This window comes from Oncorhynchus tshawytscha, linkage group LG06, assembly GCF_018296145.1.
Source record: "Oncorhynchus tshawytscha isolate Ot180627B linkage group LG06, Otsh_v2.0, whole genome shotgun sequence".
NCBI lineage: Eukaryota > Metazoa > Chordata > Actinopteri > Salmoniformes > Salmonidae > Oncorhynchus > Oncorhynchus tshawytscha.
Window position 1 is genome coordinate 30,766,870 of NC_056434.1, and position 22,223 is coordinate 30,789,092.

General features: G+C 43.4%; 1 protein-coding gene across 3 annotated transcripts in view; it reads left to right on the forward strand.

The window, feature by feature from the left end:
• LOC112252395 (talin-2) overlaps nucleotides 1-22,223 on the forward strand; it is a 139,678-nt gene that overhangs the window by 102,723 nt on the left and 14,732 nt on the right. For all 3 annotated transcript variants that reach the window (XM_042323163.1, XM_042323165.1, XM_042323164.1), the window contains 15 exons: nucleotides 805-1,002; nucleotides 1,591-1,730; nucleotides 2,291-2,384; nucleotides 3,021-3,110; nucleotides 3,195-3,317; nucleotides 3,994-4,137; nucleotides 4,333-4,494; nucleotides 5,053-5,193; nucleotides 6,856-7,037; nucleotides 9,755-9,890; nucleotides 9,973-10,074; nucleotides 11,438-11,608; nucleotides 11,788-11,934; nucleotides 12,722-12,823; nucleotides 12,940-13,059. In XM_042323163.1, the coding sequence (XP_042179097.1) occupies nucleotides 805-1,002; nucleotides 1,591-1,730; nucleotides 2,291-2,384; nucleotides 3,021-3,110; nucleotides 3,195-3,317; nucleotides 3,994-4,137; nucleotides 4,333-4,494; nucleotides 5,053-5,193; nucleotides 6,856-7,037; nucleotides 9,755-9,890; nucleotides 9,973-10,074; nucleotides 11,438-11,608; nucleotides 11,788-11,934; nucleotides 12,722-12,823; nucleotides 12,940-13,059 (2,052 nt within the window). The remainder of the gene's footprint in view (nucleotides 1-804; nucleotides 1,003-1,590; nucleotides 1,731-2,290; nucleotides 2,385-3,020; nucleotides 3,111-3,194; nucleotides 3,318-3,993; nucleotides 4,138-4,332; nucleotides 4,495-5,052; nucleotides 5,194-6,855; nucleotides 7,038-9,754; nucleotides 9,891-9,972; nucleotides 10,075-11,437; nucleotides 11,609-11,787; nucleotides 11,935-12,721; nucleotides 12,824-12,939; nucleotides 13,060-22,223) is intronic.

Genomic DNA, 22,223 nt, shown 5'->3' on the forward strand with positions numbered 1-22,223 from the left:
GCCATTTGATTAATTGTTCAGCAGTCTTATGGCTTGGGGGTAGAAGCTGTTAAGGAGCCTTTTGGTCCTAGACTTGGCGCTCCGGAGCCGCTTGCCATGCGGTAGCAGAGAAAACAGTCTATGACTTTGGCGACTGGAGTCTCTGACAATTTTATGGGCTTTCCTCTTTCCTTTCCTTCCAACCTCATGTTGTGGAAATATATATTCACAACTGAATGCATTCAACCAAAATGTGTCTTCCGCATTTAACCCAACCCCTCAAACACAATCACGTTTATTTATTTTTTTGAATGTAAACAAATATTTTGTGATATCCAATTGGTAGTGACAGTCTTGTCACATCGCTGCAACTCCCGTACAGACTGTGGAGAGGCGAACCCGGAAGCCAGCCACACCATTGTGTCAGAGGACACACCTTACAACTGGCGACCGAAGTCAGCGTGCATGCGCCCAGCAGGTCACAAGGAGTTGCTAGAGTGCGATGGGACAAAGACATCCCAGCCGGCCAAAACCTCCCCTAACCCGGACGATGCTAGGCTAATTGTGCGCCGCCTCATGGGACTCCCGGGTTGCGGCCTGCTGCGACACAGCCTGGGATCGAACCCCGGTCTGTAAGGACACCTCAAGCACTGCGATGTAGTTCCTTAGACCGCTGCGCAACTCGGGAGTCCCCGACAATCACTTTGTTGACTTGACTGAGCCTTCAATGTTACAAATTATACTGATAATGAGTACTTACAGTATGTACTCATAGTGAGAAGGAGTACTGAGGCCTACAGTTGTGTTTCTCTTCTGTGTCTCCAGCTCCCTACATGCAGTAAGTCCTTCCAGGAGGCTCAGAGTGAGCTAAACCATACTGCAGCTGAGCTCAACCACTCCGCAGGGGACGTGGTCCACTCCTCCCGGGGTACCAGCAGCCAGCTGGCCATGGCTTCTGGGAAATTTAGCGAGGACTTTGACGAGTTCTTGGACACTGGCATTGAGATGGCCGGACACACTCAAGTAGGTATCACTAACTGTAGAAGATCCCAACAGCCCCATATATCTGATTCGTCTCCCTGTGAAATAAATGTGGATAAATGTTACGATGCCTGATTATACGGTTGGTAGACAGTTTAGGTTAAATAGGATAAAATGAAAATGCCTCTGAGGTAGTCAAATGTTGAGTGATTTCAAATTTTTCTGTCACTTGAGCACTTAAGCTATTTATATGTATTTGTTAATTAGACCTTTTCATCTAATTCACTTAGGTACATGATTATCCCCGAGAGCACTAACACTGTCAGACATAAGGAGATCTTTGATGATCTTGTTCTGGTTATTTTGCTAATTCATTTGGATAGATTGTGTGAGAGTGCAGTTGATGTAGCATGACACACAGGCCTTAATCCGGTTGAAAGGGAATTGGCTGTCTGAGGTGGGGAACACGGTTCACTTGATGTCAATTTCATAGGTCATTCGAGAGCATAGACAGTGTGACTGTGTGGCAATAAGTACAGTTTCATTTTCCTTGAAAGAGGTGTCTCGAAAAAAATGTCAAAATGTTTCTTGAAGGAACAGCTGCGTAGTATTGTGATGTTGTCTTTATAGTGCCAAGAGGACCAAATCGAAGTGATTGGCAACCTGAAGAACATCTCTATGGCATCCAGCAAGCTCCTTCTGGCAGCCAAGTCCCTGTCAGTGGATCCTGGAGCAGCTAACGCCAAGAACCTGTTAGCTGCTGCTGCAAGGTGAGGCCACTCAATATGGATTTGAATGGCATTGTGTAAGGATGTCACAAGCTCGTGAGTATAAGGACGGTCTACGTTTGCACAAAGTAAGAGTGTAAGGAGTGGCTCTAGTTAGCTAGTTAGAACAAAAACATACTCAATATTCAGAGCCATTCTGATCCAGTTTCCAATCAAAGCCACCCATGTACTGCAACATCTCTGCTGTGACTGTGGTTGTATGGCCCTCCTCACAGCATGCTGCTAGGCTGAGAGATAGTATGGTAGAATCCCTCCTGCTGGAGACATGGCAGGCAGCTGGCCGCACTGGGATTTTAGCCTGACTGAATTCCCTCTCTTTAATTAGGCAGATGGATGGAAGCCATGGCTGGAGCTTGTCTGTGATCACTGAGGCTGAGCGTGGCCTCGACACTCCTGTGCAGTGTTAGATTGTCACAGGGAGATAGGGGCAATGGGCTCTGCCATGCGTGTGTAAAGTAAAGGGCTGAGAGTGTGTGCTGTGTGTACATGTGGAAAGAGATGTGAGAGCTAAAAAGCCCTATACTGCTGCCCTTGTGTTTCAGAACGGTGACAGAGAGTATTAACCAGCTCATCACACTGTGTACCCAGCAGGCACCGGGCCAGAAGGAGTGTGACAACGCTCTAAGAGAACTGGAGGTAGCCTTTTTACCAAACACTACACAGACCTTTTAATGTTCAGGCTAGATAATGTTTATTTCAGTCTCGACAAAATAAAGGGTTTTGATGTAGAAGGGTTTTTTTTCCTTTTTTTTCTGACAAAGCAATGTTTTACCAGTACATATCATTCAGGATGGATGAAATGGGATGATATTTAATGTCTGAATGAGATGCATGTTGCTGTGGGTTTCTGTGTGGACATTATTGTATGCACAGCAGTGCTCTGTCTCTATGGGAAATAATGACCAAGTCATTTACTTCCTCTGTGCCTTCAGCCCACGTCCCCTCCCCTTCACCCGCTCTGAAAATTGTTACCTGTCTCTGTCTTTATCCATCCATCAACAGAGCCTGCTCAACATTTAATGACAGTCCCCATTCATTTCTACCCCTTGAGTAACACTAATGATACTGTTATGTAACTAACAGATCTGTGGTTTCTTTTCCAAGTAATGACTATAAGTTAAAGATTAACATGGCTTCGAAACAGTCAGATTAAAAACAGTTGGGCTTGTTTTTCATATAGCACACATTTTTCTGCCCCAACACTGTGGGTATCAGATTGGTAAAGTAGTTTGTGCTGTCCTTATTGTTGAGCCCTTCTCCCTCTGTGTACAGGCGGTGAGAGGATTGCTGGACAACCCCAGTGAGCCTGTCAGTGAGCTCTCCTACTTTGACTGCATCGAGAGTGTCATGGAGAACTCAAAGGTAAAGCCTTACAAAACAATCACATGCACCATAGACTTTAAATTGCAGTAATCTTACAATTTATTTCCATTTCTCCATGTACAGGTTCTTGGAGAGTCCATGGCGGGGATTTCCCAGCACTGTAAGACGGGCGATGTGCCAGCGTTTGGGCATTGCGTGGGAGTGGCGTCCAAGGCCCTGTGTGGGTTGACGGAGGCGGCTGGACAGGTGAGATCCCAACCTAGCACTGACGTACTGCCTGGAGCTTCCAGCCTCCCTCCCACTCCTTCCTGCTATCAGTCCTGGGCCTGGGTCTGGCACACAACCAACAGTCTCTATCAGCTCTAAACCTCCGTTCATGTTTAATAACAGCAGCTAGCTGTCTCCCTAAAGCAGAAACTAAGCCATGAGCATTCCTCTCACCCACTGTTCATGTTTAGTAACAGCAGCTAACTGTCTCTCTAAAGCAGAAACTAGAAACTAAGCCATGAGCATTCCTCTCACCCACTGTTCATGTTTAATAACAGCAGCTAGCTGTCTCTCTAAAGCAGAAACTAAGCCATGAGCATTCCTCTCACCCGTTGTTCATGTTTAATAACAGCAGCTAGCTGTCTCTCTAAAGCAGAAACTAAGCCATGAGCATTCCTCTCACCCGCTGTTCATGTTTAATAACAGCAGCTAGCTGTCTCTCTAAAGCAGAAACTAAGCCATGAGCATTCCTCTCACCCGCTGTTCATGTTTAGTAACAGCAGCTAGCTGTCTCTCTAAAGCAGAAACTAGAAACTAAGCCATGAGCATTCCTCTCACCCTCTGTTCATGTTTAATAACAGAATATTTCTCCTTAACAGAAACTAAAGCTATGTGGCATTCCTCTTTTCTCTTTCTCCTTCTCTCCACACTGCAGGCATCCTACCTGGTGGGTGTGTCTGATCCAAACAGCCAATCGGGTCATGAGGGGCTGGTGGATCCCATCCAGTTTGCCCGGGCCAACCAAGCTATTCAGATGGCCTGTCAAAACCTGGTGGACCCTGCCAGCAGCCCTTCTCAGGTGAGAAGACCGATGTAGTGGGACACATACAGGGACAATTGTTGACGTATTTAGTCTATTATACGAATAGTTACTTGGTAAATTTGAACATCAACGTAACATCAAACGTCTTCTCAACATATGCCTCTTTAGAGAAATGTCCCATGTTTATACTGCTTTGTTTGTCCTTTGTTTGTGTGTTTGGCTGTTTGTTAGGTTCTGTCCGCAGCAACAATTGTAGCCAAGCATACCTCAGCTCTTTGCAATGCCTGCCGCCTGGCCTCATCCAAGACATCCAACCCTGTGGCCAGGAGACACTTTGTTCAGTCTGCCAAAGAAGTTGCAAACACCACGGCCAACCTTGTCAAAACTATAAAGGTGTGTGTGCTCTCTGCCATGGTCCACTCATAAATGGGATTCTTGTCCTTTGTACCTTCAGCAACACTAGATTAATTAATGTTCTCTGTTTCCAATTAAAATAGTTACACAATACAGACATATTTCTTCATTACTAATGATGTATCTGCATTGGGGTGTTGGCTTAGGGCAGGGGTACTCAAGTACTATCTGAGAAGGTCCAGTGACACACATTTCCTAGGTGGCAAAGGTCCAGATGGGTAATTACATTTATCAGCATAGTAACAAACCCCCACCTCGTAACCCATGTGACCCCAAACTGTTCACACCCCTCTTGTTGGCAGAGAGAAAATTTTGCTCATTTAAAGCTAATTTCCTGCAATTCTACCCTTTCTTCCATGTCTTATGTGTGTTTATATGATACCGGGGTCAAAGCCTGACCTAGTGCATAATTATTATTTTTAAATTATTTTCATTTGTTTCCGGACCTGCGTTCCATATTGACCCCGTTCTGGGTCCAGATCCGGTCCACCAGTTGTGTATGGGGGACTTAGGGCATGTCCTGTTATTTTCTTCCAGGCCTTGGATGGTAACTTCTCAGAGGAGAACAGAGACAGGTGCCGTGTTGCTACAACTCCACTCATCGAGGCTGTGGAGAATCTATCCACATTTGCCTCCAACCCAGAGTTTGCTAGTATCCCTGCACAGATCAGCAATGAGGTTCGTATAGCTGCTTGTTCAGGGGGTGACTTTTGTATTGTGCGATACAGTGCATTCGGAAAGTATTCAGACACCTTTACTTTTTCCACATTGTGTTGCGTTACAGCCTTATTCTAAAATGGATTAAATAAACATTTTCCTCATTAATCTACACACAATACCCCATAATGACAAAGTGAAAACAGGTATTTAGACATTTTTGCAAATGTATTAAAAATAAAAAAAACTGAAATACCTTATTTACATTGGGGGATCCATAATAAATACAAATACATCAGTATTCAGACCCTTTGCTATGAGACTCGAAATTGAGCTCAGGTGCATCCTGTTTCCATTGATCATCCTTGAGATGTTTCTACAACTTGATTGGAGTCCACCTATGGTGACATGATTTGGAAAGGCACATACCTGTCTATATAAAAAACCAAGCCATGAGGTCGAAGGAATTGTCTGTCGAGCTTTGTGACAGGATTGTGTCGAGGCACAGATCTGGGGAAGGGTACCAAAACATTTCTGCAGCATTGAAGGTCCCCAAGAACACAGTGGGCTCCATTCATAAATGGAAGTTCCTAGAGCTGGCTGCCTGGCCAAAGGGAGCAATTGGGGGAGGAGCAATAGTCAGGAAGGTCTAAAGCTCTGGAGAGACCTGAAAATAGCTGTGCAGAGCTTGAGAGGATCTGCAGAGAAGAATGGGAGAAACTCCCCAAATACAGGTGTGCCAAGCTTGTAGCGTCATACCCAAGAAGACTTGAGGCTGTATTCGCTACCAAAGGTGCTTCAACAAAGTACTGAGTAAAGGGTCTGAATACTTACGTGAATGTGATATTTTTGTTATTTTTTCAAATCAATTTGCAAACATTTCTAGAAATGTGTTTTTGCTTTGTCGTTATGGGGTATTGTGTGTATTTTGATGAGGGGGAAAAAACAATTATTTTTAGAATAAGGCTGTAACTTAACAAAATGTGTAAAAAGTCAAGGGATTTGTAGGTAAGCTCTTCAATGAAAATGCAGTTCTTGCTCAGAGGACATTTTTTTGATCTCCTACGATGTTTCTTTAGCATATATTGTCACATTTGTTTTATTTGACTGATTCCTCACATATGAAATGGCAAAGCTACCCCTACAGTATCCATGAATACATTGGTAACTACGGCATTCAAGCCTCTTGAAATAGAACCTCAAATATAGAGCTAGCACAGAGTTGTTTCTCCAGGAAAGCTTGGGGAATTGGTTTGATATACCATTTCTCTCTAGTTTATTTGATGTGGCTCAAGGAGAAATGTTGTGTATTTTAGCCCTGAAAGCTTTACGACTTTAATATGTTAGAGGGCAGTATTTAACCACTCTCTCGCAGCACAGCTGCTCTAATCTTCAGCTTGTTAATCTAATTGTCGAGGGAGGCTTTGGCTGGCATCTTAAAGACTGAAGGTGTGCCTCTGCGTCTCCGTGTAAAGCTGGATCTCTAATCTCATCCCCCCCCCCCTGTGATACGCGGCTCTGATTACACCTTTGATCCATCAGAAGTTGGGCTGAATAATAAGAGATCAGGGACAGCTGTGTAGTGTGTTGCTATTGAGCTGTTCTGTTAGAAGATCTTTAACCTGTGGTGTTTTAACTATCAACTCCACTGTCCTCCCCTCCCACCCTCTCTTCCATGTCCAGGGCTCGGCAGCCCAGGAGCCCATCGTGCGTTCAGCCCGCTCCATGCTGGACAGCTCCACCCTGCTCCTGGAGACCGCCCGCTCACTCATCATCAACCCCAAAGACCCGCCCACCTGGTCCATCCTGGCTGGGCACTCCCGCACCGTCTCCGACTCCATCAAGAGCCTCATCACCTCCATCAGGTCAGCACTGACCCCTCTGGTAATAAACTATGGTGCTCTGGATATTATTATGTTGAGGCCGAGGGGGGGAGTTCAGCTAGCTCTGGGTAAGTGTCGGTTCGACTGAGCAGTGCGTTGTCATGGTAATTTATGGTGGCTGGGTTTCCACCTCCCATGTATTATGAAGAGGAACACTCTAGGGCATTATAAAGATGAATAGGTAGAGTTCCGTGGAGATTCTGCTGTGCTGCTGGTGCTGCTTACAAAGCTTTCTTATACTGAGAAAGTCCCTCCTGCTGTTATGAATTGAGGATTCTCTCCTCATTATCTCACACACACACACAGAGACAGTAAATGGCCCCTCAGCTCCAGCACATTTTGCATCTGGTCAACCTCTAGAGACCATGCACCTACTGTAGTATACAATGCATTCGTAAAGTATTCAGACCCCTTGTCTTTTTCCACATTGTTATGTTACAGCCTTATTCGAAAATGTATTAAATAAACATTTTCCTCGTCAATCTACACACAATACCCCATAATGACAAAGTGAAAACGGATATTTAGACATTTTTGCAAATGTATTAAAAATAAAAAACCCATAACATATTTCATTATTCAGACCCTTTGCTATGAGACTCAAATTCGAGCTCAGGTGCATCCTGTTTCCATTGATCATCCCAGAAATGTTTCTACAACTTGGTTGGAGTCCACCTGTGGTCAATTCAATTGATTGTACTTGATTTGGAAAGGCACACACCCGTCTATATAAGGTCCCACAGCTGACAGTGCATGTTAGATCAAAAACCATGCCATGAGGTCGAAGGAATTGTCCGTAGAGCTCCGAGACATGATTGTGTCAAGGCACAGATCTAATCCATTTTAGAATAAGGCTTTAATGTAGCAAAATGTGGAGAAAGTCAAGGAGCTCTTGAATGCGCTACATGATTTCCCTTCTTTGAGGTCCTGTAAAACTGCATTGATAACCTGCATTGATAACCTGCTTGTAGAAGTACTTCCTTGTTCATATGCCTTGATTCGGTCTTATGTAGCAACATTTGAAATTGTGTTTTTTACATTGGATAAAAACAGAGACACAGAGCTACAAAATGGTATATCAAACACTGCATTTGAGGAACAATGAGAAAGTAATTCTGCTTTGAAAGTTGATAAACTTGTAAACCTCACTTTTGAGAAAATGGTCTTTGAATGTTTTGGTACCTATTGGAGAGCTCTACTTTGTCTACATCCATTCAACATCGTTCACACCCTCTTCAGCTTTAGCTCCACCAATCTCTTTAAGGGTTGATCCAAGCCTTCTGTCCTAATAGCTTGAGTGCTTGACTGCTGTTAACTGGCTAACAGTTGTCACAGTAACATTCTATTAAAATGGACACTTGCATAGTGGAGTCTTTTGTTAAGACATGTAGCCATAATCAAAACTTGTGATGTTACTACCTTGCATGAATCTGCAGGTAGCTAACCATCCAGGTTCAATGTTAGCTAGCTAGCTAGTTTGAAGATGTAATCCAGAGACAGGTGTTTTCTCCGTCTCCTAAGAATATCATACTCAAATTCCACTGATTTCAAAACTCGGTCCTCCAGAAAGTGGAGAGCAACACTGATGCAGTTATATGGGCAATATATATTTTTTAAGCCGCGTTAGACAGGATTACCTACAAATACTAACTTGCTCAAATAGAGATTGCATGCTATATGACAGACCAATCCAAACTCATCTCTCGGTATGTCCAGCCCACTCATTAGCCAATCATGGCTAGCGGGATGATTTTTCTGTTGCTAAACCAACAAGGCTCGTAATATAACAAGTTTGTTATTAAGGCACATGGAAGTTCACATGTTCCAGAAGGCATTTCTGACCAAAAAGCGCATTTGGATTACGTTCAAATGGCTCACATGTGAAGTAGTGACCCATGACATACGCCTAGTAGCCTGAAACGGGTCACATATGTATCATGATTAGGGCTGCAAAGCTATTGTTAATTTAATATACATTTGGTTGTTTTGAGAGGTAACTGAACATCTATGGTAACTTTGGTCATTTATACTTGAATAACTTTTTTTTTTAAATGTATTCATATATAGTTTACATTTCTTTTTTATATCTGTGTTCAAATTGTCAATGGGTTTCTAGTAGATAGACCATATGGTTCAAGAGAAAATAGCCTAATTAAATGAAAAAGCATCTAATCCACATTGGTATTATTTTCAATTAATTCTGCAACTCTTCCAACTACTGCCACCAGTTTGACGCAGAAACATTGACAACAAATACATATTGACATAGTAAAACAAATAAAGGTGTGTAAAAAAAATGTTTAAAAAAATAAAGGTTATTTCATGCTGAAACCCTCCTATTTAACACCAATGGTATTCACTAAGTTGGTTTATATTTAGGATAATGTTTTACAGCGTTGTCATATTGTTTTGGGGGGGATATTATCTTATTTAATTGTTTCATATATTTTACATGTGATAACGCCACACAGGGGGCCAGAGATGATTACAGACACCTGTGATAATCTGAAGTTCCCAAAAGGGCCACTAGATGTCTTGTGATAACTTACATAAAATCCTTGAAAGATACTGTTCCAATATTCTGGTACTTTACTGGTTTCCAGTAATATACCCTCACTTTGCAACCCTAACTGTGATGCTGCATTCATAACCTGCTTGTAAAAGTACTGCCTTGTTCCTATGTATCATGATACTGTTAGGGACAAGGCACCAGGGCAGAGGGAGTGTGACTACTCCATTGATAACATCAACAAGTGTATCCGGGACATCGAGCAGGCTTCTCTAGCTGCTGTCGGACAGAGCCTACAGGGATGTAGGGATGACATCTCTTTAGAAGTAAGTTCAAATGGTCAATATAATTGGTTTCTTGAGCTTTCATTTTCAGTTTCCACTTCATAATTCTTTGCCACTCCCCTAGGCTTTGCAAGAGCAGTTGACATCATCGGTGCAGGAGATTGGACATCTCATCGATCCCATCAATACTGCAGCCAGGGGTGAAGCTGCCCAGCTGGGACACAAGGTACTCCGCTATGACAATTCCCCTATAGCAACCTTTTCTAAGTTAAGATCACTTTCACATGAACCTAATAAAAATAGTTCTGTAGGAATGAGGTTTGTGCAGTATGCCTAATATATTATCACAGCATGTTGGCTATATGCCTTGCCTGCCAATGTTGTTCTTCTCAGACCATATTCTATTTCAAAACTCAAGCTTTGATTACAAAATAAATCAGTCAGGGGGAGCACTTGCAAGCATAAATTTAAATAATTTGCTTTCTTATTTTACTGGACTGATGGTACCAGCATCTGATGGTCATGGTGCTTTCAAGACAACTGGGAACTCTGGGGGGAACTAAGTCTAATCATGATGTCGGTGATCTTAAGGTCTGAAAGCCGGAGGTCTGGAAAGATGCCAGAGTTTCTGACTTGGAATTCTGAGATGGATGCCAATGCCCCCCACAATCCTGGCAGATCTCGTTTTTTCCTGAGTTCCCAGTTGTCTTGAACACACTGTAGTCAGAAGTTGGAGATTTACAAGTTCCCAGTTGTTAGTCTCAGCAAAAGGAGGGAGAGCGCAGCAGAGTCTCTACTTCCTTTCCCCTGGTGAGACTGACCAGAGAGAGGGAATACCATCTTCCACCTGATGGTGAAACTCGAGTAGCACCCCATTTGCTTCATGCACACATTTATGTTGTTCCTGTGGCTAGAGAAAGTGAAATATTCCTCAAAATTAAAATAGACACGACAAGCTGCTAATAATAAAAGGGCAGGGTTATCGATACACTTGGCTACTCATTCATTGCAGCGCGAGTGGAAGTAGGTAGAAGCATGTTTTATATTTTGTAAAAGTGTTGAATAAAAACTTCGACATGAACTCACTTATAAAAACAACAGCTCTTTGCTGTATTCTTTGACAGTCTCTCTGCAGTCATGGTTTTAAAAGTTATTCAATCTTATGTAGACTAGTATCAAACTTTACTGTGGCCGGGGTCATGGAAGCTCTGTAGGCACAGTGATTTGATTTGAGTTATCTGATTGGCCAGCGCAGTAGGGACACTCGATTTTTCCACAGGCCGGGTTTGACTTTTCAGACAAATGAAATGGTTCAACATGGGAACATTTTGCTTACCCGGTTGGCAGGGCTTCTGAATCAAGTGCACCTACCGACAACAGCACAACACAAATAAAATACACAAGCCTTTATCACAGCCTTGATCGTTGGCATTTCTACAGAAAAGTTTGGTGATCAACTAGGAATTCCTTGAAGATCGCGATCGACCGGTTGGTGACCACTGCCCTATAGGGAGAAATTCCTGTTTCCTAGATCCACTCCAATTATCCAATCTGTGTCTTATACTGTTACATGATACTGCCTCTCCCAGGTGACCCAGCTGGCCAGCTACTTTGAGCCACTGATTGTGGCGTCTGTTGGCCTGGCTTCTAAGATCATGGACCAACAGCAGCAGATGAACATCTTAGACCAGACTAAGACCCTGTCAGAGTCCGCCCTGCAGATGCTCTACGCAGCCAAGGAGGGAGGTGGAAATCCTAAGGTAATGTTACTGGGCACAAAGCCATGTTAGAGCAATGGAGCAGTACTAAATTAGTATGGATTTCTGTGCACCTTATTCTACAATATATCTTGTTTATTGTCGTGTGCATCGCCATGTATATTGATATGATGAAGATCTTTGAGTTTCACGATGGTCTGGTGGGTTTACTGCGTGTCCAGGCAGCCCACACCCACGACGCCATAGCAGAGGCTGTCCAGCTGATGAAGGAGGCTGTGGACGACATCATGGTGACGCTGAATGAGGCGGCCAGCGAAGGCGGCATGGTGGGAGGCATGGTGGAGGCTATTGCTGAGGCCATGGGCAGGGTGAGTGGGGGCTGGTGTACTATACAGCTGGGGGTGTCGTACTGTATAGTTGTGTGTGTACAGTGGTTCTTCCTTTAAAAGTCGTGGCGTACTGCAGCACAACTTGCGGGGTGCCACAGAATTTTAAGTGTCAGCCATTGTTGCCAGAATGGCACAATTTACCACAATCTGCCACCATCTACCACAAACTGTCGCGGCATAAGCGCAACACTTTTAAAAGAATAACCACTGTATATGTGCATGCATGCATGTACACGTGTGTACTATGGCCCCAGACAGCTCAGGAGTAGAACTCTGCTGGTAACACCTTTCCTCCTACTGCTTTAAGATGTTTCCTCCACGGTGTGCAGGCAGAAAAACATGCCCCTCTAACTGACATTCAGTAGTGAGAGGGATGGGAAGTGTCAGCTCCAGACCTCAGAGCTGACAACTGTCACTTATCCACTGGCTGTCACCCTCCATCCACTGTGATCTGTCAGTCTTGATGATGGCGCTCCTAATAATGAATTATATTTGATTGCCTGATTGCTTCTATCAGATGTTGGTCTCTACATGTTTCCACCCCAGTGAATTCCATTTCTACTTCTGCATTGAAACTAACACATCATCTGGCCTTTTGTGGATATCTGCATTCTGCAACATATTTATGCATAGAGTTCATCGAATAAATAAAATATTTATTCAAATGCGTGGTACATGCATGGTTGGTATTCATATGTGTAGATTATGTACAATAATAGGGAGCTAAAGTTAATATATTAAATGACTCGTGGTTTTCCATCTGCAGTTGAATGAGGGCACTCCCCCAGAACCAGAAGGATCCTTTGTGGATTACCAGACCACCATGGTGAAATACTCCAAGGCCATCGCCATCACAACTCAGGAGATGGTGAGCACAAACAACTACTCCCGGAATATGTAATGTGTCCTTATATTATTTTTATATTATCCTTATTATCAAAACTCTAACATGTTATGTTATGGCCTTGTTCTGACTGTCTACAGATGACTAAGTCAGTGACATGTCCAGAGGAGCTGGGTGGCCTGGCCTCTCAGGTGACTGTAGACTACAGCCAGTTAGCCCACCAAGGTCGCCTGGCAGCCGCCACCGCAGAACCAGAAGAGGTGAGAGGTCAAACAGTGCCTGTCAAAGCAGGAAACATTGTTAAAATATTGCATTATGAGTTCTAAGAAGGCATATGGAATGTGATTTCTCTGTGGTGCACCTATAGGCAAGCCCTATGTCTTTATAAGGCAACATATCAAAAGAGATTTGAGATGCAAGAGATTTGCATATGCTAGGAAATAAATATGCAGAAATATCATTCAAACCCCTGAGTCAGTACTTAGCCATTTGGCAGCGATCTGAGTCTTTCTGCTTAAGTATATAAAGCCTTGTTTACATTGGCAGTTTGAAGTGACTCAAAAAAAATGTGCATATCTGATTCTAATATGTTCTCAAATTGAATTGGGTGGTTTGAAGCCAGATACAAATCTGATTCCTGGCCATGCGACTTCTGTCTGAATGGACAAATCTGATTTATTTGCCCTCACGTGGTTTTTAGACGTTTATTTGGCATATCTTGTTGCTTGGTAACTGGGTCATTCTATGAAAATAGTGGCTTTCTGAACAGCCAACTTTTACAAATTGTAATTCTTTTTTTTAAATGTAAACTTGTAGTCAGATATTAGTTAACATCTTAACATTATAAATCAACATAAATGACAGCTTAACATAATTGTATATTTTCACTACATTACATTTAAAAAAGCTTGTGCTGCCTTTTTGTCACTGGTGTTACCTATATTTTAGATGACAGTTCAGGCTTTCTAGAATGTAATGAAACCAATGACAAACATGGGATTATTTCACACAAATTGTATCAATTTATGAGCAAAATTTTTAGTGACAAATCATTTCAGATTCCATAAGATGGGTTGATTTAATATGAACAATACAATGAAGGTTATTGGTTAAGATTAAGACAAATATGAAGCCTATTGACTAAAATGTGTCTTTCATAACACAATAGATTTGTTGTCTGTAAAGATGTTATATATATATAATTGTATTCGATTTCCAGTTTAATATGCATGCAACATTATACAAACATGAAATCCTACTGTCACACCTATCCACAAAACTACATTGGTTGTTAAAACAGTATATATCAATTCTCATGCCGTGAAAAATATTGTGTAGGCCTACTTAAAGGGATAGTTCATCTGAATTACAAAATTACATATTGGTTTCCTTACCATATAAGCAGTCTATGGACAAGGTATGACAGCAAATGGTTTTGTGCCACAAATGCAAAATAATTAGCATTTGAAACCGTGTCCAGGTAAACAAAAACATGGTTTGTCATACCTTGAACAAAGACTGCATACATGGTACACTGAAGATGGCGCCGAAGAACATGGCTGACGTTTTACTTTCTCCCTACCAATTGCGCAATTTTTGTGTAACTTATTTGTTTTACTTATTGTGTACATATTGTTGCTGGTACCGTCTCTTAAGACCGAAAATAACTTCCGGACATCAGAAAAGCGATTACCCACCGCGGACTGGAAGAAACTTTTTCCTTTAACGAGTCCGACGAGAAGGATATCCTGCTTTCATTGGAACATGTCCATATCCACGCCTTTTGCATGAAGAAAAGTCACCGGAAAAGAGGCCGCAGATTGGGCGCCCTCCCATTGCCTTCCATTCTCCTTGCTAACGTGCAGCCATCAGAAAATAAAATTAATGACCTGCTATTAGCATTATCCTCCAAACGGGACATTAACCTGTCTAGGACTGGAACCCCGTTCCACTAGCGGAACCCCTCGCCAACAGCCAATGAAATTGCAGGGCGCCAAATACAAATCAACAGAAATCTCACAAATCAAATTTCTCAAACATACAAGTATTAGGCACCATTTTAAAGATAAAAGTCTTGTTAATCCAGCCCACAGTGTCTTGTTAATCCAGCCACAGGGGCGGCAGGGTAGCCTAGTTGTTAGAGCGTTGGACTAGTAACCGGAAGGTTGCGAGTTCAAACCCCGAGCTGACAAGGTACAAATCTGTCGTTCTGCCCCTGAACAGGCAGTTAACCCACTGTTCCTAGGCCGTCATTGAAAATAAGAATTTGTTCTTAACTGACTTGCCTCGTTAAATAAAGGTAAAATAAAAAATACACATACACTTAGGTTGGAGTCATTAAAACTAATTTTTCTACCACTCCACAAATTTCTTGTAAACAAACTATAGTTTTGGCAAGTCGGTTAGGACATCTCCTTTATGCATGACACAAGTCATTTTTCCAACAATTGTTTACAGACAGATTATTTCACTGTATCACAATTCCAGTGGGTCAGAAGTTTACATACACTAAGTTGACTGTGCCTTTAAACGGCTTGGAAAATTCCTGAAAATAATGTCATGGCTTTAGAAGCTTCTGATAGGCTAATTGACATCATTTGAGTAAATTGGAGGTGTACCTGTGGATGTATTTCAAGGCCTACCTTCAAACTCAGTGCCTCTTTGCTTGACATCATGGGAAAATCAAAAGAAATTAGCCAAGACCTTGTAGACCTCCACAAGTCTGATTCATCCCTGGGAGCAATTTCCAAATGCCTGAAGGTACCACGTTCATCTGTACAAACAATAGTACAAAAGTATAAACACCATGGGACCACGCAGCCGTCATACTGCTCAGGAAGGAGATGCGTTATGTCTCCTAGAGATGAACGTAGTTTGGTGCGAAAAGTGCAAATCAATCCCAGAACAACAGCAAAGGACCTTGTGAACCGGCGCCGACAGAAATGGCCGCCTCGCTTCGCGTTCCTAGGAAACTATGCAGTTTTTTGTTTTTTTTACGTGTTATTTCTTACACTAGTACCCCAGGTCATCTTAGGTTTCTTTACATTCAGCCGAGAAGAACTACTGAATATAAGATCAGCGTCAACTCACCATCAGTACGACCAAGAATATGTTTTTCGCGATGCGGATCCTGTGTTCTGCCTTACAACCAGTGTAACGGAGTGGATCACATGCAGCGACCAAAAAAAAAAACGACTCAGAAAAAGAGGGAAACGAAGCGGTCTTCTGGTCAGACTCCGGAGACGGGCACATCGTGCACCACTCCCTAGCATTCTTCTTGCCAATGTCCAGTCTCTTGACAACAAAGTTGATGAAATCCGAGAAAGGGTAGCATTCCAGAGGGACATCAGAGACTGTAACGTTCTCTGCTTCACGGAAACATGGCTAACTGGAGAGACGCAATCCGAAGCGGTGCAGCCAGCGGGTTTCTCCACGCATCGCGCCGACAGAAACAAACATCTTTCTGGTAAGAAGACGGGCGGGGGCGTATGCCTTATGGCCAACGTGACATGGTGTGATGAAAGAAACATACAGGAACTCAAATCCTTCTGTTCACCTGATTTAGAATTCCTCACAATCAAATGTAGACCGCATTATCTACCAAGAGAATTCTCTTCGATTATAATCACAGCCGTATATATCCCCCAAGCAGACACATCGATGGCTCTGAACAAACTTTATCTAACTCTCTGCAAACTGGAAACAATTTATCCGGAGGCTGCATTCATTGTAGCTGGGGATTTTAACAAGGCTAATCTGAAAACAAGACTCCCTAAATTTTATCAGCATATCGATTGCGCAACCAGGGGTGGAAAGACCCTGGATCATTGTTACTCTAACTTCCGCGACGCATATAAGGCCCTGCCCCGCCCCCTTTCGGAAAAGCTGACCACGACTCCATTTTGTTGATCCCTGCCTACAGACAGAAACTAAAACAAGAAGCTCCCACGCTGAGGTCTGTCCAACGCTGGTCTGACCAAGCTGACTCCACACTCCAAGACTGCTTCCATCACGTGGACTGGGAGATGTTTCGTATTGCGTCAGACAACAACATTGACGAATACGCTGATACGGTGTGCGAGTTCATTAGAACGTGCGTTGAAGATGTCGTTCCCATAGCAACGATTAAAACATTCCCTAACCAGAAACCGTGGATTGATGGCAGCATTCGTGTGAAACTGAAGGCACGAACCACTGCTTTTAATCAGGGCAAGGTGTCTGGTAACATGACTGAATACAAACAGTGCAGCTATTCCCTCCGCAAGGCTATCAAACAAGCTAAGCGCCAGTACAGAGACAAAGTAGAATCTCAATTCAACGGCTCAGACACAAGAGGTATGTGGCAGGGTCTACAGTCAATCACGGACTACAGGAAGAAACCCAGCCCAGTCACGGACCAGGATGTCTTGCTCCCAGGCAGACTAAATAACTTTTTTGCCCGCTTTGAGGACAATACAGTGCCACTGACACGGCCTGCAACGGAAACATGCGGTCTCTCCTTCACTGCAGCCGAAGTGAGTAAGACATTTAAACGTGTTAACCCTCGCAAGGCTGCAGGCCCAGACGGCATCCCCAGCCGCGCCCTCAGAGCATGCGCAGACCAGCTGGCCGGTGTGTTTACGGACATATTCAATCAATCCCTATACCAGTCTGCTGTTCCCACATGCTTCAAGAGGGCCACCATTGTTCCTGTTCCCAAGAAAGCTAAGGTAACTGAGCTAAACAACTACCGCCCCGTAGCACTCACATCCGTCATCATGAAGTGCTTTGAGAGACTAGTCAAGGACCATATCACCTCCACCCTACCTGACACCCTTGACCCACTCCAATTTGCTTACCGCCCAAATAGGTCCACAGACGATGCAATCTCAACCACACTGCACACTGCCCTAACCCATCTGGACAAGAGGAATACCTATGTGAGAATGCTGTTCATCGACTACAGCTCGGCATTCAACACCATAGTACCCTCCAAGCTCGTCATCAAGCTCGAGACCCTGGGTCTCGACCCCACCCTGTGCAACTGGGTACTGGACTTCCTGACGGGCCGCCCCCAGGTGGTGAGGGTAGGCAACAACATCTCCTCCCCACTGATCCTCAACACTGGGGCCCCACAAGGGTGCGTTCTGAGCCCTCTCCTGTACTCCCTGTTCACCCACGACTGCGTGGCCATGCACGCCTCCAACTCAATCATCAAGTTTGCGGACGACACAACAGTGGTAGGCTTGATTACCAACAACGACGAGACGGCCTACAGGGAGGAGGTGAGGGCCCTCGGAGTGTGGTGTCAGGAAAATAACCTCACACTCAACGTCAACAAAACTAAGGAGATGATTGTGGACTTCAGGAAACAGCAGAGGGAACACCCCCTATCCACATCGATGGAACAGTAGTGGAGAGGGTAGCAAGTTTTAAGTTCCTCGGCATACACATCACAGACAAACTGAATTGGTCCACTCACACAGACAGCATCGTGAGGAAGGCGCAGCAGCGCCTCTTCAACCTCAGGAGGCTGAAGAAATTCGGCTTGTCACCAAAAGCACTCACAAACTTCTACAGATGCACAATCGAGAGCATCCTGGCGGGCTGTATCACCGCCTGGTATGGCAACTGCACCGCCCTCAACCGTAAGGCTCTCCAGAGGGTAGTGAGGTCTGCACAACGCATCACCGGGGGCAAACTACCTGCCCTCCAGGACACCTACACCACCTGATGCTACAGGAAGGCCATAAAGATCATCAAGGACATCAACCACCCGAGCCACTGCCTGTTCACCCCGCTGTCATCCAGAAGGCGAGGTCAGTACAGGTGCATCAAAGCTGGGACCGAGAGACTGAAAAACAGCTTCTATCTCAAGGCCATCAGACTGTTAAACAGCCACCACTAACATTGAGTGGCTACTGCCAACACACTGTCAATGACACTGACTCTACTCCAGCCACTTTAATCATGGGAATTGATGGGAAATGATGTAAATATATCACTAGCCACTTTAAACAATGCTACCTTATATAATGTTACTTACCCTACATTGTTCATCTCATATGCATACGTTGATACTGTACTCTATATCATCGACTGCATCCTTATGTAATACATGTATCACTAGCCACTTTAACTATGCCACTTGGTTTACATACTTATCTCATATGTATATACTGTACTCGATATCATCTACTGTATCTTGCCTATGCTGCTCTGTACCATCACTCATTCATATATCCTTATGTACATATTCTTTATCCCCTTACACTGTGTATAAGACAGTAGTTTTTTTTGGAATTGTTAGTTAGATTACTTGCATTTTATTACTGCATTGTCGGAACTAGAAGCACAAGCATTTCGCTACACTCGCATTAACATCTGCTAACCATGTGTATGTGACAAATAACATTTGATTTGATTTGAAGATGCTGGAGGAAACAGGTACAAAAGTATCTATATCCACAGTAAAACGAGTCCTATATCAACATAACCTGAAAGGCCACTCAGCAAGGAAGAAGCCAGTGCTCCAAAACCAACATAGAAAAGCCAGACTACGGTTTGCAACTGCACATGGGGACAAAGATCGTACTTTTTGGAGAAATGCCCTCTGGTCTGATGAAACAAAAATATAGTTGTTTGGCCATAATGACCATCGTTGTGTTTGGATGAAAAAGGGGAGGCTTGCAAGCCGAAAAACACCATCCCAACCGTGAAGCACGGGGGTAGCAGCATCATGTTGTGGGGTTGCTTTGCTGCAGGAGGGACTGGTGCACTTCACAAAATAGATGGCATCATTAGGCAGGAAAATGATGTGGATGTATTGAAGCAACATCTCGAGACATCAGTCAGGAAGTTAAAGCTTGGTCGCAAATGGGTCTTCCAAATGGACAATGACTCCAAGTGTACTTCTAAAGTTGTGACAAAATGACTTAAGGGCAACAAAGTCAAGGTATTGGAGTGGCCATCACAAAGCCCTGACCTCAAACCTATAGAAAATGTGTGGACAAAACTAAAAAAGTGTGAGAGCAAGGAGTCCAACAAACCTGACTCAGTTACACTGACTCAGTTACACTGTCAGGAGGAATGGGCCAAAATTCACCCAACTTATTGTGGGAAGCTTGTAGAAGGCTACCGTAAACGTTTGACCCAAGTCGTTCCTGCTCTGTCTCTCTGTGTTTTGCCTGTCTGACCCGCCATTTTCTTGGCTCCTGTTTTTTTTCCCTTTCTGTGAGATCCTCCACTCCCTTTCTATTTTGACTCTCTAAATCCTTTAAGTAAGTCTAGTGTTTATGTTTTAGGCAGCTCTGTGGTGTGGATCAGCATCCCTGCGCTGTCCGTGGAGTTTGCTTTTCAGCAGCACCTAATTTCGCTATATCTATCAAAAGGAAAGCCATATTATGTGATTACAATATTGAAACAATAATACAATGATATGTCTCTCCTGAGGCCTTGCCAATTACAAACATACCCATATCATAATGTAGCCACCACCATGCTAGAAAGTAATATGAAGAGTGGTACTCAGTGATGTGTTGGGTATACCCCAAACGTATTGCTTTGTATTCAGGAGATAAAGTACATTTCTTTGCCGCATTTTTTGCAGTTTTACTTTGGTGGCTTATTGCAAACAGGATGCATGTTTTGGAATATTTTTATTCTGTACAGGCTTCGTCCTTTTCAATCTGTCATTTAGGTTAGTATTGTGGAGTAACTACAAGGTTGTTGATCCATCCTCAGTTTTCTCTCACAATCATTAAACTCTTAACTGTTTTAAAGTCACCGTTGGCCTTGTTTTGAAATCCCTGAGCGGTTTCCTTCCTCTCTGGCAACAGGGTTAGGAAGGACAGCTGTATCTTTGTAGTGATTGAGTCTATTGATACACCATCCAAGTGTGATTAATAACTTCACCATGTTCAATGGGATATTCAATGTCTGCTTTTTTTTAATCCATCTACCAATAGGTGCCCTTCTTTGCGATGCATTGGAAAACCTCCCTGGTCTTTGTGGTTGAATCTGTGTTTGAAATTACCTGCTCGACTGAAGGACCTTACAATTATCTGTATGTGTGGGGTACGGAGATGAAGTAGTTTTTCAAAAATCATGTTAAACCGTACTATTGCACACAGAGTCCATGGAACTTATGTGACTTTACTCCTGACATTTAGGCTTGACATAACAGAGGTTGAATTACTTACGGACTCAAAATATTTCAGCTTTTCATTTTTTATACATTTTTTAAAATGTCTAAAAACACAATTCCACTTTGACATTATGGTGTATTGTGTGTAGACCAGTGACACAAAATTGATATTTTGTGTGGAAAAAGTCGAGGGGTGTGAAAACTTTCTGAAGGCACTGTATGTACAGATATACTACAGATACAGCCTTATTCTAAAATGGATTAAATAAATTGTTTTCCTCATCAATCTGCACACAATACCCCATAATGACGAAGTGAAAACGGGTTTTTCGAAATGTATGCAAATTTATTCAAATTGAAAACAGAAATGCCTTGTTTACATAAGTATTCAGACCCTTTGCTATGCAACTTGAAATTGCGCTCATGTGCATCCTGTTTCCATTCTTCATCCTTGAGATGATTCTACATCTTGATTGGAGTCCACCTGTGGTAAATTCAATTGATTGGACATGATTTGGGAAGAGACACACCTGTTTATATAAGGTCCCACAGTTGACAGTGCATGTCAGAGAAAAGACCAAGCCTTGAGGTTGAAGGAATTGTCCGTAGAGCTCCGAAACAGGATTGTGTCTGGGGAAGGGTTACAAAAAAAGTCTGCAGCATTGAAGGTCCCCAAGAACACAGTGGCCTCCATCATTCTTAAAGGGAAGAAGTTTGGAACCACCAAGACTTCCTAGAGCTGGCCGCCCAGCCAAACTGAGCAATCGGGGGAGAAGGTCCTTGGTCAGGGAGGTGACCAAGAACCCGATGGCCACTCTGACAGAACCTTCCAGAAGGACAACCATCTCTGCAGCACTCCACCAACCAGGCCTTTTATGGTAGAGTGGCAGACAGAAGCCACTCCTCAGTAAAAGGCACATGACAACCCACTTGGAGTTTTCCAAAAGCCACCTCTGATGAAACCACGATTGAACCCTTGGGCCTCAATGCCAAGCATTACGTCTGGAGGAAAACTTTTTTTTTTTGTGGTACTTTCTGACACTTTTCGCCACAATTTTGTGATATCCAATTGGTAGTTAGTCTTGTCCCACCGCTGCAACTCCTGTATGGCCTTGGGAGAGGTGAAGGTCGAGAGCATTCGTCCTCTGAAACACAATCCTGCCAAGCCGCACTGCTTCTTGACACACTGCTCGCTTAACCCGGAAGCCAGTCGCACCAATGTGACAGAGGAAACGGCGTACAGCTGGCGACCAACGTCAGCGTGCAAGTGCCCGGCCGCCACAAGGAGTTGCTAGATGA